The sequence below is a fragment of the Opisthocomus hoazin genome, chromosome 24 (assembly GCF_030867145.1).
Source record: "Opisthocomus hoazin isolate bOpiHoa1 chromosome 24, bOpiHoa1.hap1, whole genome shotgun sequence".
Lineage (NCBI taxonomy): Eukaryota > Metazoa > Chordata > Aves > Opisthocomiformes > Opisthocomidae > Opisthocomus > Opisthocomus hoazin.
In genome coordinates this window covers 5,053,644-5,072,791 of record NC_134437.1, presented here as the reverse complement: position 1 = coordinate 5,072,791, position 19,148 = coordinate 5,053,644, and the positions used below count along the sequence as shown (strand labels likewise).

At 55.5% G+C, this 19,148-nt stretch overlaps 1 protein-coding gene across 2 annotated transcripts in view; it reads right to left on the bottom strand.

The window, feature by feature from the left end:
- The window catches only part of OPCML (opioid binding protein/cell adhesion molecule like), a 291,671-nt gene extending 280,074 nt beyond the window's left edge, over window positions 1-11,597 (bottom strand). The window contains exons 1-2 of one of the 2 annotated variants that reach the window (XM_075442560.1): window positions 11,508-11,597; window positions 10,983-11,176 (exon numbers count right to left, since the gene is read on the bottom strand). In XM_075442560.1, coding sequence (XP_075298675.1) covers window positions 10,983-11,043 — 61 coding nt within the window. In that variant the 5' untranslated portion in view covers window positions 11,044-11,176; window positions 11,508-11,597. Of the gene's footprint in view, window positions 1-10,982; window positions 11,247-11,507 lie in introns of those variants that run through there. The other variant, XM_075442561.1, reaches the window with a different exon arrangement.
- Window positions 11,598-19,148: the final 7,551 nt, after the last annotated feature.

Below are 19,148 nucleotides of genomic sequence, written 5' to 3'. Positions count from 1 at the left end.
GTGTGGGTGGGCCGGTGTCAGCCCCCCGCGGGCTGAGATGGGAAGCTGCCGCTTGGTCTGCTCATCAGGAGCCCCGAGGAGAGAAATTGCATAGTTCTCCCCGTGGCCCTCTGCCCACCTCGAACCAATTTCTGCTCCTTTTAATTCAATTCAGCTCCTCCTGACCTTGGCTGGCTGGAGTTGCAGAGTTTCTCTCAACAGATAGCACCAATTACAGAGGTGTGAAAATGGAAGGCTTTCTATTCGGAGAACAAACCCCAGAAACTGGGACTTTATTGAACTGAGAAACAGGGGGTGGGAAAGGGGGAGCAGACAGGGCCACGGGCTCAGAAATATTGCCTGTGCTCGCTCTAGAAACCAAACGCTTTGGCTGTTCCCTCTGCGGGGGAAGGCGAAGGCTTCGCCGGGGAAGCGGGGCTGCCCCGGGGCAGGTTCGGGTGCGCAGAGCCGACGGCACCTGGGGACCGGGGATGCAAAACCCAGCCGCTGCATCCCTGGCATCACGCCTCGCTCGTTAGAGGCTGCAAGCCGGCGCTTTCACCTGCATTCCCCAACGGGCTGATTTCACAGCCCAGAAATCAGATCCGACAGATCTGACATCAACTGAGCTTGCTTCCCCGCAGCGGATCCCGGCTGGATCGTGTCTGCAGCATCTGCAGCCCCATCCACACCGCTGCTCACAGCGGCACCTCCAGCCACCCCACCTCTTCAGAGTCACTTCAGAGTCACGCTGCTTGCTGTGCACCCACAGAGCTATGGGCAGCCAAGGACTGCCGGGCCAAGCCTCTGGAAACCCGCGCCTCAAGAGCCAGCGCGAGCCCAGTCAGATCTGTGTAGGAGAGCTCTCGCTTAGCTGACTGCCTCAGCAGAGAGCAACATGCAGGAACTCTTTACAAAAACTGCCTTCCTACAGCAGAGCACCACCTGTGCTGATCAGAGAGTTCCCAGACCAAAGCAAGGGATGTTCAGCTCATGGCAAGGAGGCAGAGACGAGCACCTCCCTGAGCCGAGCGCACTGAAGCTCTCTGCCCAACAGGCCCCCATGCTTAAAAAAAAAAAAAAAAAAAAGGCAAAAAAAAAAAACCCTAAAGCAACAAGTCTTGGATGCCTGGGATAGAAAATGTCGCACGACAAAAGGGGTTACTCTCACGCGAAGCAGCCTCACCAAGTATGGTGTCCCACCAGCTCTGGATACTTCCACGTAATGTGCTGGAAGGATGAAGAAGAGCCTCCCTGAGACCTGCAAATCCCCCTCTCCAGCCTTGTCGCATCGTCTCCATCAGCTCAACACCCATCTACCAACCGAGCCCGGAGTCTCCCTTCAATCCAGACGCGACCCTTCCCCGATGAGGAAGCAAAGCTCTGCCTTCCAGGCCAACGCACAAAGAGCAAACCAGTTCTCCCCGCCTGAATTTCGGGCAACTGTGGCACATCTGAGCAGGCTCAGCATCCCCGTTCGGAGGCATCCTCCCAAGCCTCAGAGCTGGGGGGCCACCAAAATGAAGCAGTGGCTCGTTTGGGCCCCTCCTGAGAGAGCTGCACGACTCGGCAGGACTCTCAGCAACTTGGAGGTGTGTGGTTTGAAAGCCAGTTTTGAAGCCAGCACCTCCCGCATCTCCAGCCAAGCTGCGACGGCAGCTCCCCCCAACGCCTGCCCATAAATCCCCCAACCTGGTAAACAGTCGAATTACGGCTCCTCGCCACTGCTTAGCTGCTTTTGACACTAACTGCTCTGCAGAGTATGTGCAACTGGCAATACCTTGTTAAATGTGGAATATATTATACTGTCCACTTATTGCTCCTTTATAAAGATAAAGTATCCCGGGGATAGGGAATGGCTGGCAAAGGCGTCGACTCCCGGCCTCGGAGCAGCACACAAAGCAGACGCAGGGCAGGCATCGCCGGGACAAACTCATGCTCTCTGTTCAATTGCAAAGAGCATTTCGATTTGGAGCCCAAGGGTTGAGTGAAGAGCGTGCTTGAGAATTTCTTCTCAGCTCACCTCCAGGTGTCACCTCGGAAATCATCGCGCTCAGACCCCGGGGGAAGCCGGGCAGAGATGAGACCCGAAAGAGCGAGGGGATCAAGCACACGCCGCCCTCCTGCCGACTTCGAGAGGAGCAGAGGGTGCCCCTCGACTCACAGAGCCAGGCTAAGTTGCTTCTCAATCATAAAATCACGTTTGCCTACCTCCAGACATCGCTACCTGAAGCTTGGTACAGCCTCTCCTGCCAGCAACACGACCCCGGGCATCAGCGGCTCTGACGGCCGCAGAAGGGCCAGCCCGAGAGCCCCGTGATGCTCCAGCTCCGCGGCAGCCCAGCGCAGGGATTTCAGGACCCAAGGTATCGATCTCGCAGCGTTCCTCCTGTGTTTTCTAAAAGCAGGAATCTGAAACTCACTGTTTCACAAGGAAAAACGTGCAGACACCTCCACTGCAGATTTGGAGCTACAGCGAGGACGTGTCTGTTAACACATGTCTCTGCACATGCCTCGGGCAAGTCGTTTTCCTTCTGCATTCCCTGGCTTCCCTGTCTGCAAAAACAGGGACTATGACATTTCTCCTCTCCGTGAAGTGTTTTAAGATCTGCTGGAAACAACCACTATGCAAGAGCGAGACCTGATACCACCACGTCTCAGTTTCGATCCAGCCCCTCAGGCCTTGCCTCACCAGGTAATTTTGGGAGAATTTTTGGTTTTCTATTGAATTGACAGCTATTTCTGGTTGGGAACACGACAGGCAGCAGAAGACAGGAGGAAGGAGGGCACGGGGGATGCCACCATAGGCAGCCTGCGGTGTTCACAAAGAGCTGGTGTGCGGGAAGGGCACAGAAAACCACCCACGTGGAGGGAAAAATCAGCTTCTGGGGACTCATTTTCAGTAAAATGGAGATATTCCTCACGCACATCACCGAAGTCATTACCTCTACACCCCTCCTGTACTGTGGAGAGTACACCCGCTATTATTTATCACTTATTGGTCATTTCCCTTGTGGCAGAGCCAACAGACCCACCTCCCACCAGCTCCGAGGACCATGGGGCGCAGAAGCACAGCCTGCACGGCGCTTTGATTCCTGAAGGAAATGGCATGTCCTAAGCAACAAATCTGAAATATCCAGACTCTCCGGTTCAACAAGTTCAAATCCAAGCAGGATCAATACCTTCTCACTCCTGAGGTATCAGCAGGTAATTGGGTATCACGCAGTGATGAGCAACCTAGTTTGCTCAGAAGCTGCAAACTTTAATCTTCATCCATTCCTGCTACATAGAATGGAGAGGGAGGAACAGATCAAAGGAGAACAGATCAAATTCAGCTGCATTTGGACCCAGATTGCAGAAAAAAGGACTAATTCTTAAGCAAAATGGCTCAGGCTTCTAAGGTTCAGCATCTTGAGAGGATTCAAGTACAACACAACGCAGAGAAGTTGCCATCTCGCCAGTGTAGCCACCAGCAAACCCAGTGCAGCCACCTGCAACCCCAGTGCCACCTCCCTCGGGTTTTAGGCTGCTCCCGACACCCCAGCCTTGCGCCAGAGCCCTCCGCAATCTCACACCGCAGCATGGCACCGCCTCAACCTCTGCAAGCGTCCACTTTTGGCTCATGGACCTCCTACCTCCCAACCCCACGGCATTTCAGCAACGGGGCTCACAAGCGCCCGCGCTGCTTTGTCCCATGGCACCAGCCCTGCCGCCGGCACCAGTGAGGGCGAGGAGATGCTGGTCCACGCTTTGCAAGCCAGAAGGTCCCACCTGGCCACCCCGGCCATGGAAAGGAGAGGTGGCAAGGTAGACGGATGGGCAAAGAGAGAGCAAAGCGCCGCGGGCAGCCAAACGACCTATTTGACAGATCTCCCTGCCGATCAAAGCTAACTTCGCTTAGCGGTTTTGACATCTGATTAATTACGTCGCGCTGGCTCACCTCAAAAGGTTGCGTTTCCGGCAGCCCTCGCCTTTCATCCTCGCAGCGTCTGGCGGCCGAGCCGGCTACCCCGGTGCCAGCAGAGGAGGGGATGGCGGGAGGGTGGCTCTGCCAAAGGTCCCATCCCATCCCTGCAAGGCAGGAGATAAGGAGGGCGAGGGATGGCTGGGGACAGAGCCCCTTTGTCTGCGCTGCCTTTTGTCACAGGTAGATAGGAGGTGGCTGCCTCCCGCTGACATTTCGGTGACCAAATTAAAATGCGCCGCCACGGCGACTAAATGTCATTAGCCTCATTAGCAGCAATCGCATCAAAATAAACAACAACAAAAGTTGAAGTGGAAATTGGCCAACGCCATTAAATACAATAAATAAATGGGCAGACGCGGCGGGGACCGTGGCAATCGCCTGGACCGCCGAGCCGGCACGGGGCACGGCCGGAACAGCCAAGGTCCCACGGGCTCTGCTGCCACCCAGGAACATGCCGAGACAGGTCCAGCCGTGAGGTGGCCGCACAACATCCCCATCTGTTTGGGATGAGTCCATGGGATCCTTCAGGACTGATGTCCAGACAGCGTCAGGAGGCCCTGCACAGTCTGGCTTTAAGGACCTTAATGCCCGCGTCCCTGCCAGCGTCTCCACCACGAAGGACGCACCCCGCGTGCGCTGCTCTAGCAGGGATTGGGTTTCTTTAGCAGCATCCAGGTTTCTCTCAGATGCTTCCTATTCCATTACTGGCCAACACCAACCGCATTTCGCTTATCCGCTGTGACAGTACCGCCGCGCAAGGTGGAAAGCCTGGTGAAAGCAGCGCTGGTTCGTCCTTGCAGAGAGAGGAATTTTTCCTGAAACCCCTCTTGCTATGCAAACGCCATTTCCTTTGGGGCGGGAGAAGTCATCAGAAGGCCCTCGCAAGATCCTGCTTATGACAGAGCAGATTTGAAAGCCCAGAGATCTCCTTCCCCCTCCTTCCCTTCTGTCAAAAATTATAATCATCATTTTCCAGCTTGCTGAACAATCAAAGTGTGGCCTATATTTGCTGGAGCTCCTTCCACACGCTGCATGCATAGCAACAAGTCCAGGAAACAAAAGCCAGAAGTAAACAGTTGGGCGAGTGGAGGCGATGGGCTGGCAGGTGGACAGCAGATGAACACTGTTTGGAGAGCACATCGTGGGGCGTAGGCAGCCCCCCACACACACCAGTTCAGAACTGCCCCGAGGGCCCAAAGCCCCACATGAAGACCTCTTCTTCCAAGCCCTGCAAGGAGCATGGGGAAGAGATGTGCCTGGGCAATCTGGTTAGTGGAAATGGCAATGGTCCTGCTGTACCAAAAGGAAGCCCAAGTCGTCCTGCGGTGGGTTTAGATGGTCTTCATGCAGCTTAGGAGCCCTGAGGAGCTCACCATGGGGTGAGCCATGAAGGACAAAGCCACATCAAACACAGGTAACCCCAGCTTGTCCCCCAGGAAGCTCGTATCCTCCGCATACAACCCCACCAGTGCACCAGCTCTGGTCAACACAACAGACACCTGCTGTGATTTTGTTGTCCAGACAACGTGAGCCGATGACATCCAGTCCCAGCATCCCATCCTGACGCATGGAGCTTGCAGGGAGGCTTGCTGGGCTACCCCTCCAGTGCGGTTTTCAGCCCGCTTCAGTCTCCAGAGCTGTCAATCCAGCACTTCACTAGCGCTGAATTCACAGAAAAGTAAATCTAAAAATAACTCTTCTTTTCCCCCCTTCCGTGCCTCATCTCACACGTGTTCGGCGCGCATATGACTCTGCCGCACAGGCAACAGGTCCAGTGTCCCTGAAATGGCTCATCCCAAGGAGGCTGCTCCCAATGCTGGTACACAGATGGGTCTCTGCAGCTAGCTGAGCCCTGGTGCCCAAGGCTGATGTGTCCACTTGGAGAAAACAGCCCGTGGAGACAGATCCGGGACACAAGGTCCATGAGAAGCACCGAGTCTCCTTTCCAGAAAGCCCCTGACACCACAGTCTCTCCTTTCTGTGACCATGCAACCACTCCCTGCTTCTGATGACCTTGAAGAGACATCTCCTCTGCAAAATACTCTTCCCTGGCCCTGCCAGGAGAAGCCCACCACCTCCACGCAACTCAAACCAATGCCCCAGACTACCACCGTACGTGCTCCGAGCCGAAGCCGGGACTAAAGGCAGAACCCACCAGCTCCAAGCTATCGTGGGGTCTGGCTGAGTGGGACCTAGGGCTCATGCTACCATCAGTTCATCAGGGTGATGCATCCCCTGCCATGCCCACCTCTTGAAACCTAGCAAGCCATCTTGCTTGGTCACCGTTCAAGGGTGATAATACATTCCCAAAGCTTTTGAGCAGCAGGCAGGAAAGTGTTTCTTCCCTCTAAGCGTGAAACGAAGAGGAGTTCCCTGGAAAAACCCACCCACTGAGCAGCAAGTGTCAAAACCACCTCTGTACGTGCTGTTGCCGCATTGGTAATTATAAGTACCATGCCTTCATTAGGGAAAGGGAGAGATGACTGGGAGGCAAGGAGATTTGCAGCAGAGCTGTTATTATCTTTAAGTTTAAACAAAAAGGAGAAGCGTGACAGCTGAGATCATTCCCCATCCTGCACACACCAGCAGCCGAGAGCATCTCAGGGGATGCTCAGGCCACAAGGTAAGAAGGGATGGGGACCAGTGTCCAGCCTTCCCTACCTGGGGATGGAAAAAGGGCAGGGCTACAAAACCCAGGCAGACCACAGGGCCGCAGAGGATGTCACAGAAAAAACACGCGCGAGTTTTCCTCTGTCCCTGCCTGACTGCAGCAAAAGGATCCGCCTTGGTACCCTGCTCCCCCCGTGAACGTGCCGGGGTTCGTCGCAGCACCCCGGCAGCCTCCTCGCCCGCTCCTTCACCCAGCGACTTCGGTTTCTAACCAAGCAGAGCACAAACTTCAAATTGCATATTCAAGTGTACAAACGCAGCTGTTTACGCAGCTCGAAATTCACCATAACCAAGTATTCAAGCCTTTGGGGAAGATTTTCAAAGGCACCGGTTAAGGCGCCCAGCTCCCGTCGGTGCCTTTGAAACCTATCTCCTCTTTCAGTTTTTCACAGGGATTCGCACCAGCAAAAGCTCCTCCGCTTGGCCGTCTGCAGCTCGCGACTGCACAAAGCAGACGCTGTCAAAGAGAAGCTGCTGGAAAGGCACAGCAAGGTTCGCCACTTTGGGGCATCCTGGAGGGCAGCCGCCGAAGCCACCGGCCCCGACACCCGCAGCCCCCAGAGCAAATCCTTCTGAAAACTCACGCCGTGGGGATTTGCGCGGAGCAAAAGCTGCGTGTGCTCCCTCCCCACGTCCTCTGGAAATGAGAGCCAGCGCTGCTCCTCCCCAGCAGAAACAAAGCATCCCCCAAAAGGCCGATGCCAGCTTTTTCCCCGTCCCGGGAGCCAGGGGACGGAGGGATTGACCTCCAACAGGGAAACTACAGCCCCAGCCTCGGGCAGAGGAAGACCAGGCAGCGTTTTTGGGCTGACGCCCGCCGGTGCAGGCTCCCTGTCCTGCTGGGACCTCTTTCTTCCCCAGCATCTCCAACCCATGGAGGACCAATTGCTGCAGTGCCTCACCCGCTACTATCCCCAGCCTCCAGGAGAGCACAGCAAATCCCTTTCAAGTCCCTCTCGCTCATATTGAAATGACACTAAAGCAGAACTAATGTGCTACACGTACTTATTCTTGGGCTTAGTCGCAGGGATCAGCAGCCCTCTGCCAGCTCAGCATCCCCCGCCGGAGAGGTGACAGCTATGTCACAGGTGGTGGTGGCAGTGGGAGAAGCATGGTCCCATAGCAGGGGCTCCGCACTAGGAAGCGCAGAGAGGTGTTTTTAACTCCTGCAACATCCGTTTCTTAACTTCAGACTGGATTTACGACAACCACCAAAGCCTTGCCGCCCCAAGCGAGGGTGAGGAGGGGAGGTAAGGGGTTGCACAGGCAGAGTCTCTGAGGGGATGCACAACGCAGGTCCCGGGTGCAAGGGGTGACGGCAGAGCACTGGGGGACTCACCCAGCTCTGCAAGATTTATCTGGACCCCGATGCCCAGGAGCAGGGAAAAACGGGATCGTCCGTCTCACCCTGCACTGCCAGATTTCTGACCTCTGAAGGGAGCCGCTGCCATGACAAGTCCTTTTGCCAAGCCAGCAAAGGCGGCAATATAAATGGCTGAAGGAGCTGATGTGCATTGATTTTTGCCACCTGTAGAGCCACCATGTCGCACTGTAGCTGCAGACGAGCCAAATATACTTCCCCCCGCCCCAAACTCATTCTCCAGCACATCACAACCCACCCTGGTACATCTCAAAACAACAGCACCCAAAACGCCCAGAAGTACAAAGCATCTGCCAATGGCTTGACAATTAAATTACCCATTCCACCTCCCCATCCCGCAGCGCTGGGCTCATTAAAAATCCTCGACATCCTTCCCACCAGAAAGAGCCCACCTCAGAAGGCAACTGATGTCCAGGAACCCGCCTCCCCCAAGGCATTACATGACAACAGCATTAAGCCTCCGAAATTATTTTCGATGGAAACTTGTCTTACAAAGAAATAAAAAGCTGCAGAGTAAGACGCTATCCGTGACCAGAGGGGTCAGGGTTTCATTATTGCATTAACCTTTCGTGTCTTTAGATTCCACAAGAGTAAATTGGTAATGAGACGACGTGAGCCCCGATGGGAAAAACGCATCTTTGCTAACAAAAGTAAAGGGGGGGGATGGGGGGAAGAACAGAAGTAGGAGCGAGAGAAAGAGGAAAAAAATGGCAAATAAGCTATTACAGCTAATAATAACTTTGCAATGCTATTTTCTGCAGGAGCCTTCAAGTTGTGATGTTTCCCTTCACTCTAATTACACCTTCTAAAAGCAGGTTCCCTTCTCACTTCAACCACCCCATGTGAAACTCCCGCAGGATTCGGATAAAAACGGCAAGGGAAAGAGCTGGCGCTTCACAAACAGCCTCTGCAGATCCCAGGGGAGCGTCACCTGCACAAAACACGTGGGATTACGCTTGCAAATAATAAACAGCCCAAAAAAAACCCGCTCTGGGAAGGCGCAGGCTCCGAGGATCGGCAAGAACCATTTGACCAGCTGCCGTCCAGGGAGACCTCGCCAGCGTGGCTTGCGGTCCAGCCCACGGCAGTGAAACCACAACCGAAATCAGTGCTGCGGCCAGGGCTGGGCAGGGAGGCAAAACATCCTACCTGTGCAAGCCATTAAAAAAATAAAAATAAAAAAAAAAAAATCAAAAGGAGAGATGTTTAAATCCCATACTTGGAGGCAGAAAGCGGTTGGTGGTGGGGCAGGAAGGCAGGGCACCAAGCAGCCAGCCCAGCGCACCGGAATATTTTCCTTCCGCTAATGCAGGCAGCAGGTTTCGGCTCGGCGGATTAATGGCTGAGCCCAGCTGGGCAAAGTCCTGGGCTGGTTTGGCTCAGGGGACATCCGAAGCCAAAGCAGATATTCCAGCTTAATAGAAGTAAGGAGGGAAAGCTACAACTGCGTAAGCATGGATCAAGAAACCTCTCCCAAGTTGCTGAGGGCTTAAACGCACTGGCCTTTTGCCTCCCTGGCTCACACAGATGTCAGAGCTAGCCCAGGCCTTGGGCCAAACAGCCACGTCCCCAGGAAACTGCAGCAGGGCACCAGCAAACCGCAAACGCTCCGTGCCAGGTCCCTGCCAGCTCCTGCAGCCTGAGGACGCCTCGATGACAGCCCACCGAGTGTCACATGTCCTCCCATTTGACCCGCACGGCCGCCTTGCTTCCATTTCTTTGCAATGTCCTGCTCAGGATGCTATTTTCAATAAAACCCCCTTTGCATTCGGTGAAGTTGGGCAGCTCGTGCAGCCGCGTCCACCCTCCTCACGCTCACATGCTACACCACGTGCACCATCTTGGCTCAAGGCACTGCTGGGGAGCTGGAGGCATTGCCATCAGAGCTCCTCCACCGATGCTCCCCAGTCAGGCACGGCACACCCCGGGATGCCAACGGTCCCACGGCACGAGCCTCCGCAAGCAAGTTTTACCCCGAGTCCCCTCGTGCTCGTGACAGCTGTGGAAAAAGCTGGTTTCCAGCTGTGACACTGCTAGCCTCTCCCCCACCAGCCTCATCCTCTCCCCACAGACCCCAGCGCTGCCCAGCGAAGCACTGAAACTAAACCAGGGACAGCTGCTGCAATGACAGCCGTGCCTCTTCCCTGCCCTCCCGAGCCCAGCAGAACTCTACTGAAAAACGCACGTCGGGTTAAGAGCGGATCTGAGCCCCAACACCCAGACCCCATCTGCTCGCGCAGGGACCGCAGCCTTCCCAGCTGCTAGAAGTGCACATCATCATTCACAGAAAAATAAGTAAATAAATAAAAATGCCGGCGACTTCTTCCCCTCTGCTGCCTGCCCCCGTCGCTCCCTCCCCGCAGATGCGGCGCGGGGCTGCGCTCGCTGCCCCGCCGAGCACCAGCACGGATCCAAACCGAGCGTCTCCCCCCTCGCCCTCCCCGGCAAGCCATGGGGACAGGGCCATGGTTTCGGGAGCCACTCGCTCGGCTCGTGGAGGTTGCGGTGGCTTCGCCGCAGCCCCTCCCGGGTGCCTGGATCGGGGGGGGGGTTCGCTTCCACTTTGCAAAGGCGAGCGAGCAGCAGGCACCCGGGTTTGCCTGGCAGGAATCAGGGATGAGCGGGAGCACGGGGACGAGCGCGACAGCTCGGCAGAGAGGGAGGGCACAGGAGGTGCCCAACTTTGCAGGGGAAAAAGCTCCGTGACCCCATCATTCGCAGCCAGAGGCTGCCCGAGGGGACGGACTCTGCCCAGCCGGGGGGCTGCCGTGTGATTCCCCTGCCGCGGGGCACGGGCTCTCCGAACCCCGCTCCCCGGGAGCGCCTGGCGATTCCCCGCTGCAGAGCAACTCGCTGCCCGCCTGCCTGCGTGCGTTCGTGCGCAACGTGCATGAAGTCCGGGTCCCCCAGCGCCAGCGCGCCCGCCTCTCCCACCCCGCGAGCCGCAGCCACCCCATCCCCTGGAGAAAAAGCTTTCCGCCCTACCTGGGATGAAGAGCAGGGCAGCGGTGGCCGTGAAGACGACCCAGCAGGCAGGATGGTACATCTCGGAGCTGCGCTAGGCTGGCGGCCGACTCGCTCGCCGCTTGCTGCTGCTGCCGCCGCTGCTTCCGTCTGCGCTGAATTCTGAGCAGGTTTAAATCCAACGTTTGCGGAGGGAGGGAGACTGAGTTGGTGAGCTAGAGAGAGAGAGAGACGGGAGCAGGCAGTCAGTGCCTCTGGTCTTCCCTTGCACACGCACAACTAGCAGCGGGAGCACCGGGGAGGGCAGACCTCCTACCAGGCACCCATTGGCTCGAGATGCTGACTGACACGCGCGCACCCGCTCTTCTGCGGGTCTCACTCCGCAACCGGGGAGCTAAATGCGGGCATCGACCCCCTCAGCATCCCTCCCGGCACCATCCCAGGCACCGCTGCCAGCCGGAGGGAGCAGCCTGGCACAGCGACGGGCACCGTCCCACCGACTCCCCGGGTACCAACCGCCTGCAAAGGGGCTCTAAAATGTTTTACCCCCCAGGCTGGAGGCTCTGCGGGCTCTGCTCCCTCCCCGGGCAGCCGCCGGCAGCTCTGCCGACTGCCAAGGGAGGCAAACCCGCCAGCAATCCAAGCTTTTTAGCGTGAGTGGGTGTTTTTCGCACAAGAGCTTTGAAACCCAGAAGCCATCTCCTCTATGCATCCCACCCAGAGCCCTATCTTTTTCCCTTCAGCGGGCTCACCCAGCCCCAAAAGGACACCGAGCCCAGGGTACCTGCTCCTGCAGCCCCCCTGCCCGACACTGTCCCCATCCCACCGAGGCCAAGGAGTGCTTCCTCTAACGCAATCCTCTCCTTCCAGGCTGCCACAGCTTCCCCCCGATCCCCACCTTCCCCCAGACCCCCCCGGCATGTTCCCATGCCCCTGCCAAGCCCCAGGCATCCCCAGCCATTGACCCAGCTTTCCGCCTCTGCCATGTGCCCCCTGCCACAGCCATCCCCAGACCAAAGCATGTACCAGCCAGGGCTTGCATTTGCTGCACTGCCCAAAAAAAAAGGTTGCAAAGATAAATTATTTTTGATGTTTTCTAAACAAAACAAACAAAAACAAAATCTTATTTCATATGCATTGCTGCTTTGTTAAAAAGAAATTGCAAGCATTTTGTAATACTTAAATGTAAAGTAAAATGTTTACTTTTGCTCAACGCTATCTCTCTCCCCACTAACTCAGGACTAAAGACCTCTTTTTGTGTCCCAGGCCAGCCAAAGTACAAAGTAGACTTATCGGCCAGTACTTTGGACTTCCAGCTATCAAATCAACAGGGCACCAGTGGTCACAAGCTCCTCCACTCCCCCACCTCCCCTCCCAGGCTCTCATCCTGCTCCTCGCCTTAGTCTCTGTGCTCATCTGCCTGGGCATCCTCTCATCATCCCTGGTCCCCCAGGACACTTCGGTTTCCTGGACTATTCTCCCTTTCTGCATTAAACTCATCATCGCAGGGAGTTTCTGGAAGAGAGACGGTCCACGTCGAGCATGCGTCATTCCTGGAAGGACAACGCAGCAACAAACACCTGGCTGCAAACATTAATTCCCCTAAGCCGCTGCAGAGCCGGGGCTGGAGCCCTCCAGCTCCCCCCTGCCACCAAACACCTCGCATCCAGACCCAGACCCCCAACCATTTCCTCTCCTGCTGCCTTTCTTCCCCAGGTCTCTCCCACCCACTTGTCGCAGCTCGACGCAGACTCATCACAGAGACGGCAACCGCATCCCCCTCTGTGCAAGCAGCTCTCACTTCGCATCATTTTGGTGCGAAGCAGCACCAGGAGCAGCAGGAACGGGGCTTTCGCTGAGCAAAGCCTCATCCCTCGTGCTCTCGAGTGGGTACCCTCACCCGGCAAGGCATGGAAGCTGAGCAGGCACTGCTGGGACAAACTTTCTCTGGCTTTTAGCGATTAATCTCTATTCATTTTCTACTCTGCATGAACAAGCCACAAGTTTTTAAAAGCTTTTAACTCCGCCATACTCCCACGTTATCTGCTGAAGGCATCCCATCTCCCGCATCCTTAGGAGCACGCCGAAGGCAACGCGCCCAGGGACTTTCCTCTTTTAATAAGAGCCAAGTTACGTCGTTCGCAGTAACCTTGACCTCTGAAAGAGCTAAACCATCGCACCGAGTAGAAACCAAGCAGCCTAGTGTCTCACTCAGCTGGACACGAGGCTGGCAACACTTCGGTCCTGAATTTCCCTCTAATTGACACCCAAACTGCCGACGTCAAGCAAATTTATCCTTTGCTTCACAAGCCTTTTGGGAAATGGGCCGCAAGGAGGCATCTGGGCTCTCCCAGGGCTGCGAGGCACACGCCTGTGTTGAACGCAGACAGCCCAGGACAGGGACATCTGTCCCCGGAGGGCACCGCTCTGCCTGGGGGCTCAGCTGAACCCTCCGGCTGCGGCTCGCTCTCCAAAGCCCACAGAGTGAGCTCTGAATCCACTTGAGGCGAAAAGAAATATTGTTATCCTCAAGGAACTAAAGGAGATGAACAAAGAAATCATTTCTAATTAACAGAAATGTTTGATGGGCTCAGAACAAACATCTTGCTCTGCTTTCAAAACCGGAGTTGAAAAGCTATATTTGGGCAAATTTCAAAACAACACATTTGTACTTTTTTTCTTCCCACCACATTTCTCCTGTACGCTTTTTTTAATTTTCCACCTGGCAATAACTATTAACCAAATCCAGCACACACTTAGCTGCTCTCCTTGCATCTATTTTGGCCAATTAGGCTGGCACACAAACCGTCGAGTGCAGCTTCAAGGATAACCTTGGACCAGACCTTTAGTGCACTGATGCCTTTGCCTTCCCATCTGCAAAATGGGAACAAATGTGCTTTAGTCAAGCAAACAAATCTATCGCTGCTTACTAGCTCTCCCGGACCGAACCAGGCACTGGCCTATTTCATTTGTTGGATTTTCAAGACACATAAAAAAAGTATAAACGTGTATTTAGCTGGTGGAGCTCTTCTGGGATATTTGGGGTTGTTTGTTTTTTGATATCAAGCAGAGAATCTAAAATGCATATTTATATTTGACAGGCAGCACCCGATCTGCGAGGAGACATTACGGTCCGCCGGGCACATTTAAACATGATTTTTGTGCATGCTTTCAGCGTTTTTTCCCCCCAAGCTGTCTCAATGCATAGTCACATCTGGGACCAGTCTAGTCTCTGGATTAAATAACCCCTAAGTTCTCAATAAAGCAGCAATTCCCTCACCCTCTCCTCGCACGGCCGGGGAAGGGGGACAGAGCATCCCAAAAGCAGAAGCGCAGGTCCCAAGTCCCAGCCCCAGGACTGCGGCATGACCTCCCGTGCAGGCTGGAAGGGACCTTTAAAGGCCATCTAGCCCAACCCCTCTGCAATGAGCAGGGACATCTTCAACCGGACCGGGTTGCTCAGAGCCTGGTCCAACCTGACCCTGGATGTTTCCATGGATGGGGCATCCAGCACCCCTCCTGGATGCCGCAGAGCACCATCTCTCCACTGACCACCAGGTCCCAAGGCCACTGGCCTCGCTGCCACCCGCTCTCCTTCCTAACCCCAGCCTCGCTACCCACAGCGTTTCCACCCTTCCCAGCCCAACTCAAGGCAACTTCCAGCTTCTCCAAGCCCCTCCGTGGGGCTGCTTCTTTGCCAAGACCCCAGGCTCTCCCTTGCTGGCTTTTTGCGCTCCTCAGGGGCATGAGCTGCTGGTGGAGTGAAGCAGGAGCGTCGAGGAAGCGATGCATGGAGAAGGCTCGGGGGTTCAGCATCCAAACCCCATGGGCTTTACCTCTCCTGCTCCCTCCTCCCCAGGGCGGCAATGCCCAGCACAGCCCCACAGCCACCCCCTCCCCGGCTCCCTCCTTCCAATCCCTTCCCGTCCCCTCCTCTCCCTGCGTGTGTTCGTGTCTCCACCTCAATGAAAGGCTACCCTTTTCTCCTTGACATCTTGTTAGAATGTGAATACAACATCTATTGATTTGCATTTCATGCAAGGAAAGGAAAAAAAAAAAAAAGTAGCTTTTTGTTTTTTCAAGAAAAAAAAAAGCCTCTCTGAACTCAGAGCTACTATAGGAAGACAAAGGCAAAGGCAGCACCCCACTCCCTCAGCTCAGATCTGTCACCCAAGCACCCTCGACTCCCTGCACAGGCCACCGGCAGCACAAGGACCAGCCTGACCACCCTGCAGACCCCAGGACCTTCACCAGCCGCCCCGGGGTATGTGTACACCAGGCAGATGGATCCCCCTCCACAAGCACTTCTTCACCCCGACACCCACTGCCAAGGGCAAGCTGCCCCAGGCTGGGCGAGCGGCAGGCACCCAGCTCCGAGGTGAATCCAAACTGAGGGCAATTAAGCTGCTCAAGGCGACTAAATTAGCAGCAACGGCAAAGGGAGAAGCAGGCTGGCGCTCGGGAGGAGACGCAGCAAGCAGTGCTGCTCACCTCTTGAAGGTCTGCATCAACCTGCAGGCATGCTCCCTTCACACCCGTCCCCAGCCACGATGCTCCTTCCAGACCCGTCCCCAGCCACGGTGACACAGCCACCAACCGTCCTGCCAACGCTGCCTGGGGGAGAGCATCCAGCTCCTCAACACCAGGGCAAGCAAACCCAGCAAGCAGGGATGCCCCGGGCAGAAAAACCCCGTGCCACGGCGCTGGAGAGGGGTACCGGCACGGGTGGGTGACCGTGAGCAGCTCTCCCTCACCCACCCTGGCGGGGTGCTGGGAGGATTAATTAGTGTTTGTACAGCACTTTGAAGATAAAGGCGGCTGCAGGAGAGCTCATAACCAGGAGCAAGATGGAGATGGGGACTGGGAACCCAGTTACAGCGGGGTTTCTTATCTGGTGTGCAAGCTGCAGCCCCGGCTGGGCTAATGCCGAGTGGGTTCAGATGAAAGGTAGAACGGGAAAATCTCTGCAGCATGAAAAAAACAAAAACCAAAAATCAAGCGCTTGCTGCTTGGGAAAAATGCGCACGAGAGAGATGAAAAGATGGGATCTAAAAGCTGGAGAGACCTGCTATTGATTCTGGCTTGGGAAGAAGGGGCCTGAACAAGAGCCGGTGCGTTGTTAAGTGCACTTATCTCCTCTTGTCAGATGGCAGAACGGGGCCAGGTGGACAGGGTACTAATTCCCATCGAGAATCATTACCAGCCACGTGCTGGATGAGGTACCTCCAAAGACACGCTACGAGCAGCGGCGAAGGCGGCAGCACCGTGAGGCCGGGAACCCCACAACATCCCTGGGAAACCTTTTCCAACACTTGGCCACTCTCACCATAAAACAGCTTTTTTCTATGTTTAAAGAGAATGTCTTACATTTCCATGTATGCCCGTTGCCTCCCGTGCTCTCTGGGCACCCCTGAGAAGAGGCTGGTCCCCAGGCACACATGCTGCCGTCCACCCCTCAAAAACACCCAGCCTCCAGAGCACCCCAGCTCCTGGGAGAAATCCTGGTGGGAAGCAGGATGGTGGGGAAAGCTGGCGATGGAGTTTGCTCCCATCCTCAACCGTCAGGAGGATGGGCCTGCTCCAGAGAGCTATGAAATGCAAGATACCCTCACACAAATCTCTGATCACAGTAATTATTCCTTGTTGTCGTGTACAGAAGACATCACGCTCCTTCTGCAGCACCCCCCATCTCCTCGCACCCCGTCGCTCCGGGCTCCCCCATCCCATCATCGCCAGGCCAGGATTCCCTTCTCCCATCGATGGGTGGAGAAAGCAGACTTCTGTTTGCCTAGCTTTGATCAAAATGACTGAACGTCAGGGAGAGCGCGGGGCGAAAGCAAAGAAAACAGGGCAGAAATGATGCATCCTGATCCATAAGCAGGAGACGGTTCAAGGATAATTCAGGCATCGCTCACTGGCTGCGTGCTTCTGCGCGCTGGGTTTTCTCTTTCTTTTTTTTTTTTTTTTTTTAAGAATGAGAGAGAAAGAAAACATTTTTTTAAGCTTTGCTCCCTTTCATTTTTCTCCGCGTTCAGTGGCTTTCCTCGTCAAGCCTCTGTAGCTCAGGTAAGAACAGAGGGCTCCAGATTAAAGAGAAACACGGCAGCAAGCAGAAAGCCGTCGAGATAACACAGAGGACACAAAGTCAGGAAAGACAAAGGAGGGAAGCCTGCTTTCTGCAAGATTCCCACTTTTGGCTTTGATGTAGATTAGTCCAGAAACAGGGACCAAGCTGCACATTTCAGACTCTGATCCCAGCTCTCTTGGCCTGCACGTTGGGATGCGGGACAACGAACTGCATCAGAAGCTCTCGTCTCGGCAGCAGGGCTCAGCGTGCCCAGGGCTCTCGCGTACATCTAATATACCCTGCATTTTCATAGATATCTAGGTGGGTGGACAGACAGACAGCACGCTAGACTGACAGCTCTAAATACCTCTCTGCATGAGTGTGGGTAGCAACCAAGCGTAGTGCCTCCTGCCAGAGCATCTCACGTGCAGGCAAAAATCCCAGCCGTGCAGCTCGCCCCAGCCCTCGCTCCTCTACCAAGGCACCCAGCGAGCCGCGGTTTTGGGAGGAGGACTTGGTTTCATCACTCCTGATCCCAGCAAGGGCCCACCAGCTGCCTCCTGCACCATCACCCACCATGGCAAGGTTCTTGCAGCCACCATGAGATGCAGAGCTCCCTCCCCCTGTGAGATGTCCAGCCCCAAAGCTTCTCAGCGGGAGCAAAACCAAGCTGCGAGGGGATTTGCCCAGACCCATCCCCCTGTTCCACAGCCAGGCACCCCGCAGACCGAGGGCTCGGCGGCGTCCACGTCTCCTTTGCAAACGACTCCAGCAATGACATACTCCCGGGGTCCCGTCAGGCTCTGCTAGGAAACCTTCGCTGCTGCCTTGTTTATAGATCTATTCTTAGCTCAACTTTGACTCATTGCAGAAACAGCAAGGAGCCTTTCATCCCGTGACCCCGAAGCACCTTAAAGAATACGAGCTGAGCCATACCGAGAGGAAACACTGTCCCCTCTGTTAGACAGAGGGGTCAACCAACATATGAGGCCAGGAAGACAGGCAGCAGGCCAGCAAGCAGAGCAGGGAACAGCAAATATGCAGGAGAGGCTTCAGATGTGCACAAGGTGAAAGACAGCCCACAGACAGCACCAGCAAGATGAGTGCACGAGGTGCATTGGAAATTGGATGAACTGTGGGGCTCCAAGGGCCGACGGCAGCGGCATGAGGTCCGGCTGGAGACCCATCACTTGTCCCACAGCCCTGGGGATGAAGAAGGTGGTCCTTCCCCGCAACCAGGAACCTCCTCTGGGAGCATTCTGGTGGACTGTCCGCTCCAGGTAGCGCCCACAAACCCACCGCCCTCTGCTTAAGGCACTGGGAGATGGGAAACACATGATCAAGACCCCTTTTTTCAACCAAGAGCAGCAGAGGCGAGGCTGGGTGGTCCCTTACTCTACGCAAAGAGCCCCATCCAGGTGGAGGGACCTCCTGTGGGTTGTGAAGAACCAGCCAAAGCAACGTGTTCTTGTCCTCGATCTGCTCCTGGATGAAAACCACTTAGCTTTTTTTTGGGGGGTGGGTTAAAAATCATGCTGAAACGGCGCTCGCCCACGTGGCACAGAGCAGCCCTGGCCCAGGAGGACGACAGGGACACCTCCACTGAAGACGGGAGATGCTCCTCACCGCGTCGCACCCCTGACTCGGGGAGGGACAGCAGGTGCCAGCAGAGCGGGCACCGCACCCGCGCGCAGCACAAAGTATTTTCCATATGCTGCCTGATCAGTTATACGTCTCTCAAAATGCTATTGCACAGATATTTCAGAGGCATCATGTAGTACCATCTGTTATGTTATATATTGCACCGAGCCCGGCCAATTTTGAGACACTGTAATTTTATCTCCTCCATTTCATATGCGGCACAGGCATTTTGCAAGGCGGGTTGATGGGGAAAGGGAATTTGCAGAGGGATGGAGCGCAAGTAAATCAAAAGGTGAGGCCCAAAAACGAGCGGCAATGGCAGCTCCCACCCGTCCCGTACACCGGAGCGGAGTTTTGGGGCTGCACCCAGACTTTTCGGGTCCACCACCTCGCAGCAACGCCTGCGCTGCCCAGGGCAGAGCGTGTCTGTCTCCATCTCTCCTGCTGCATCCCTGCCTCCGACAGCAACGCGGCGGGGT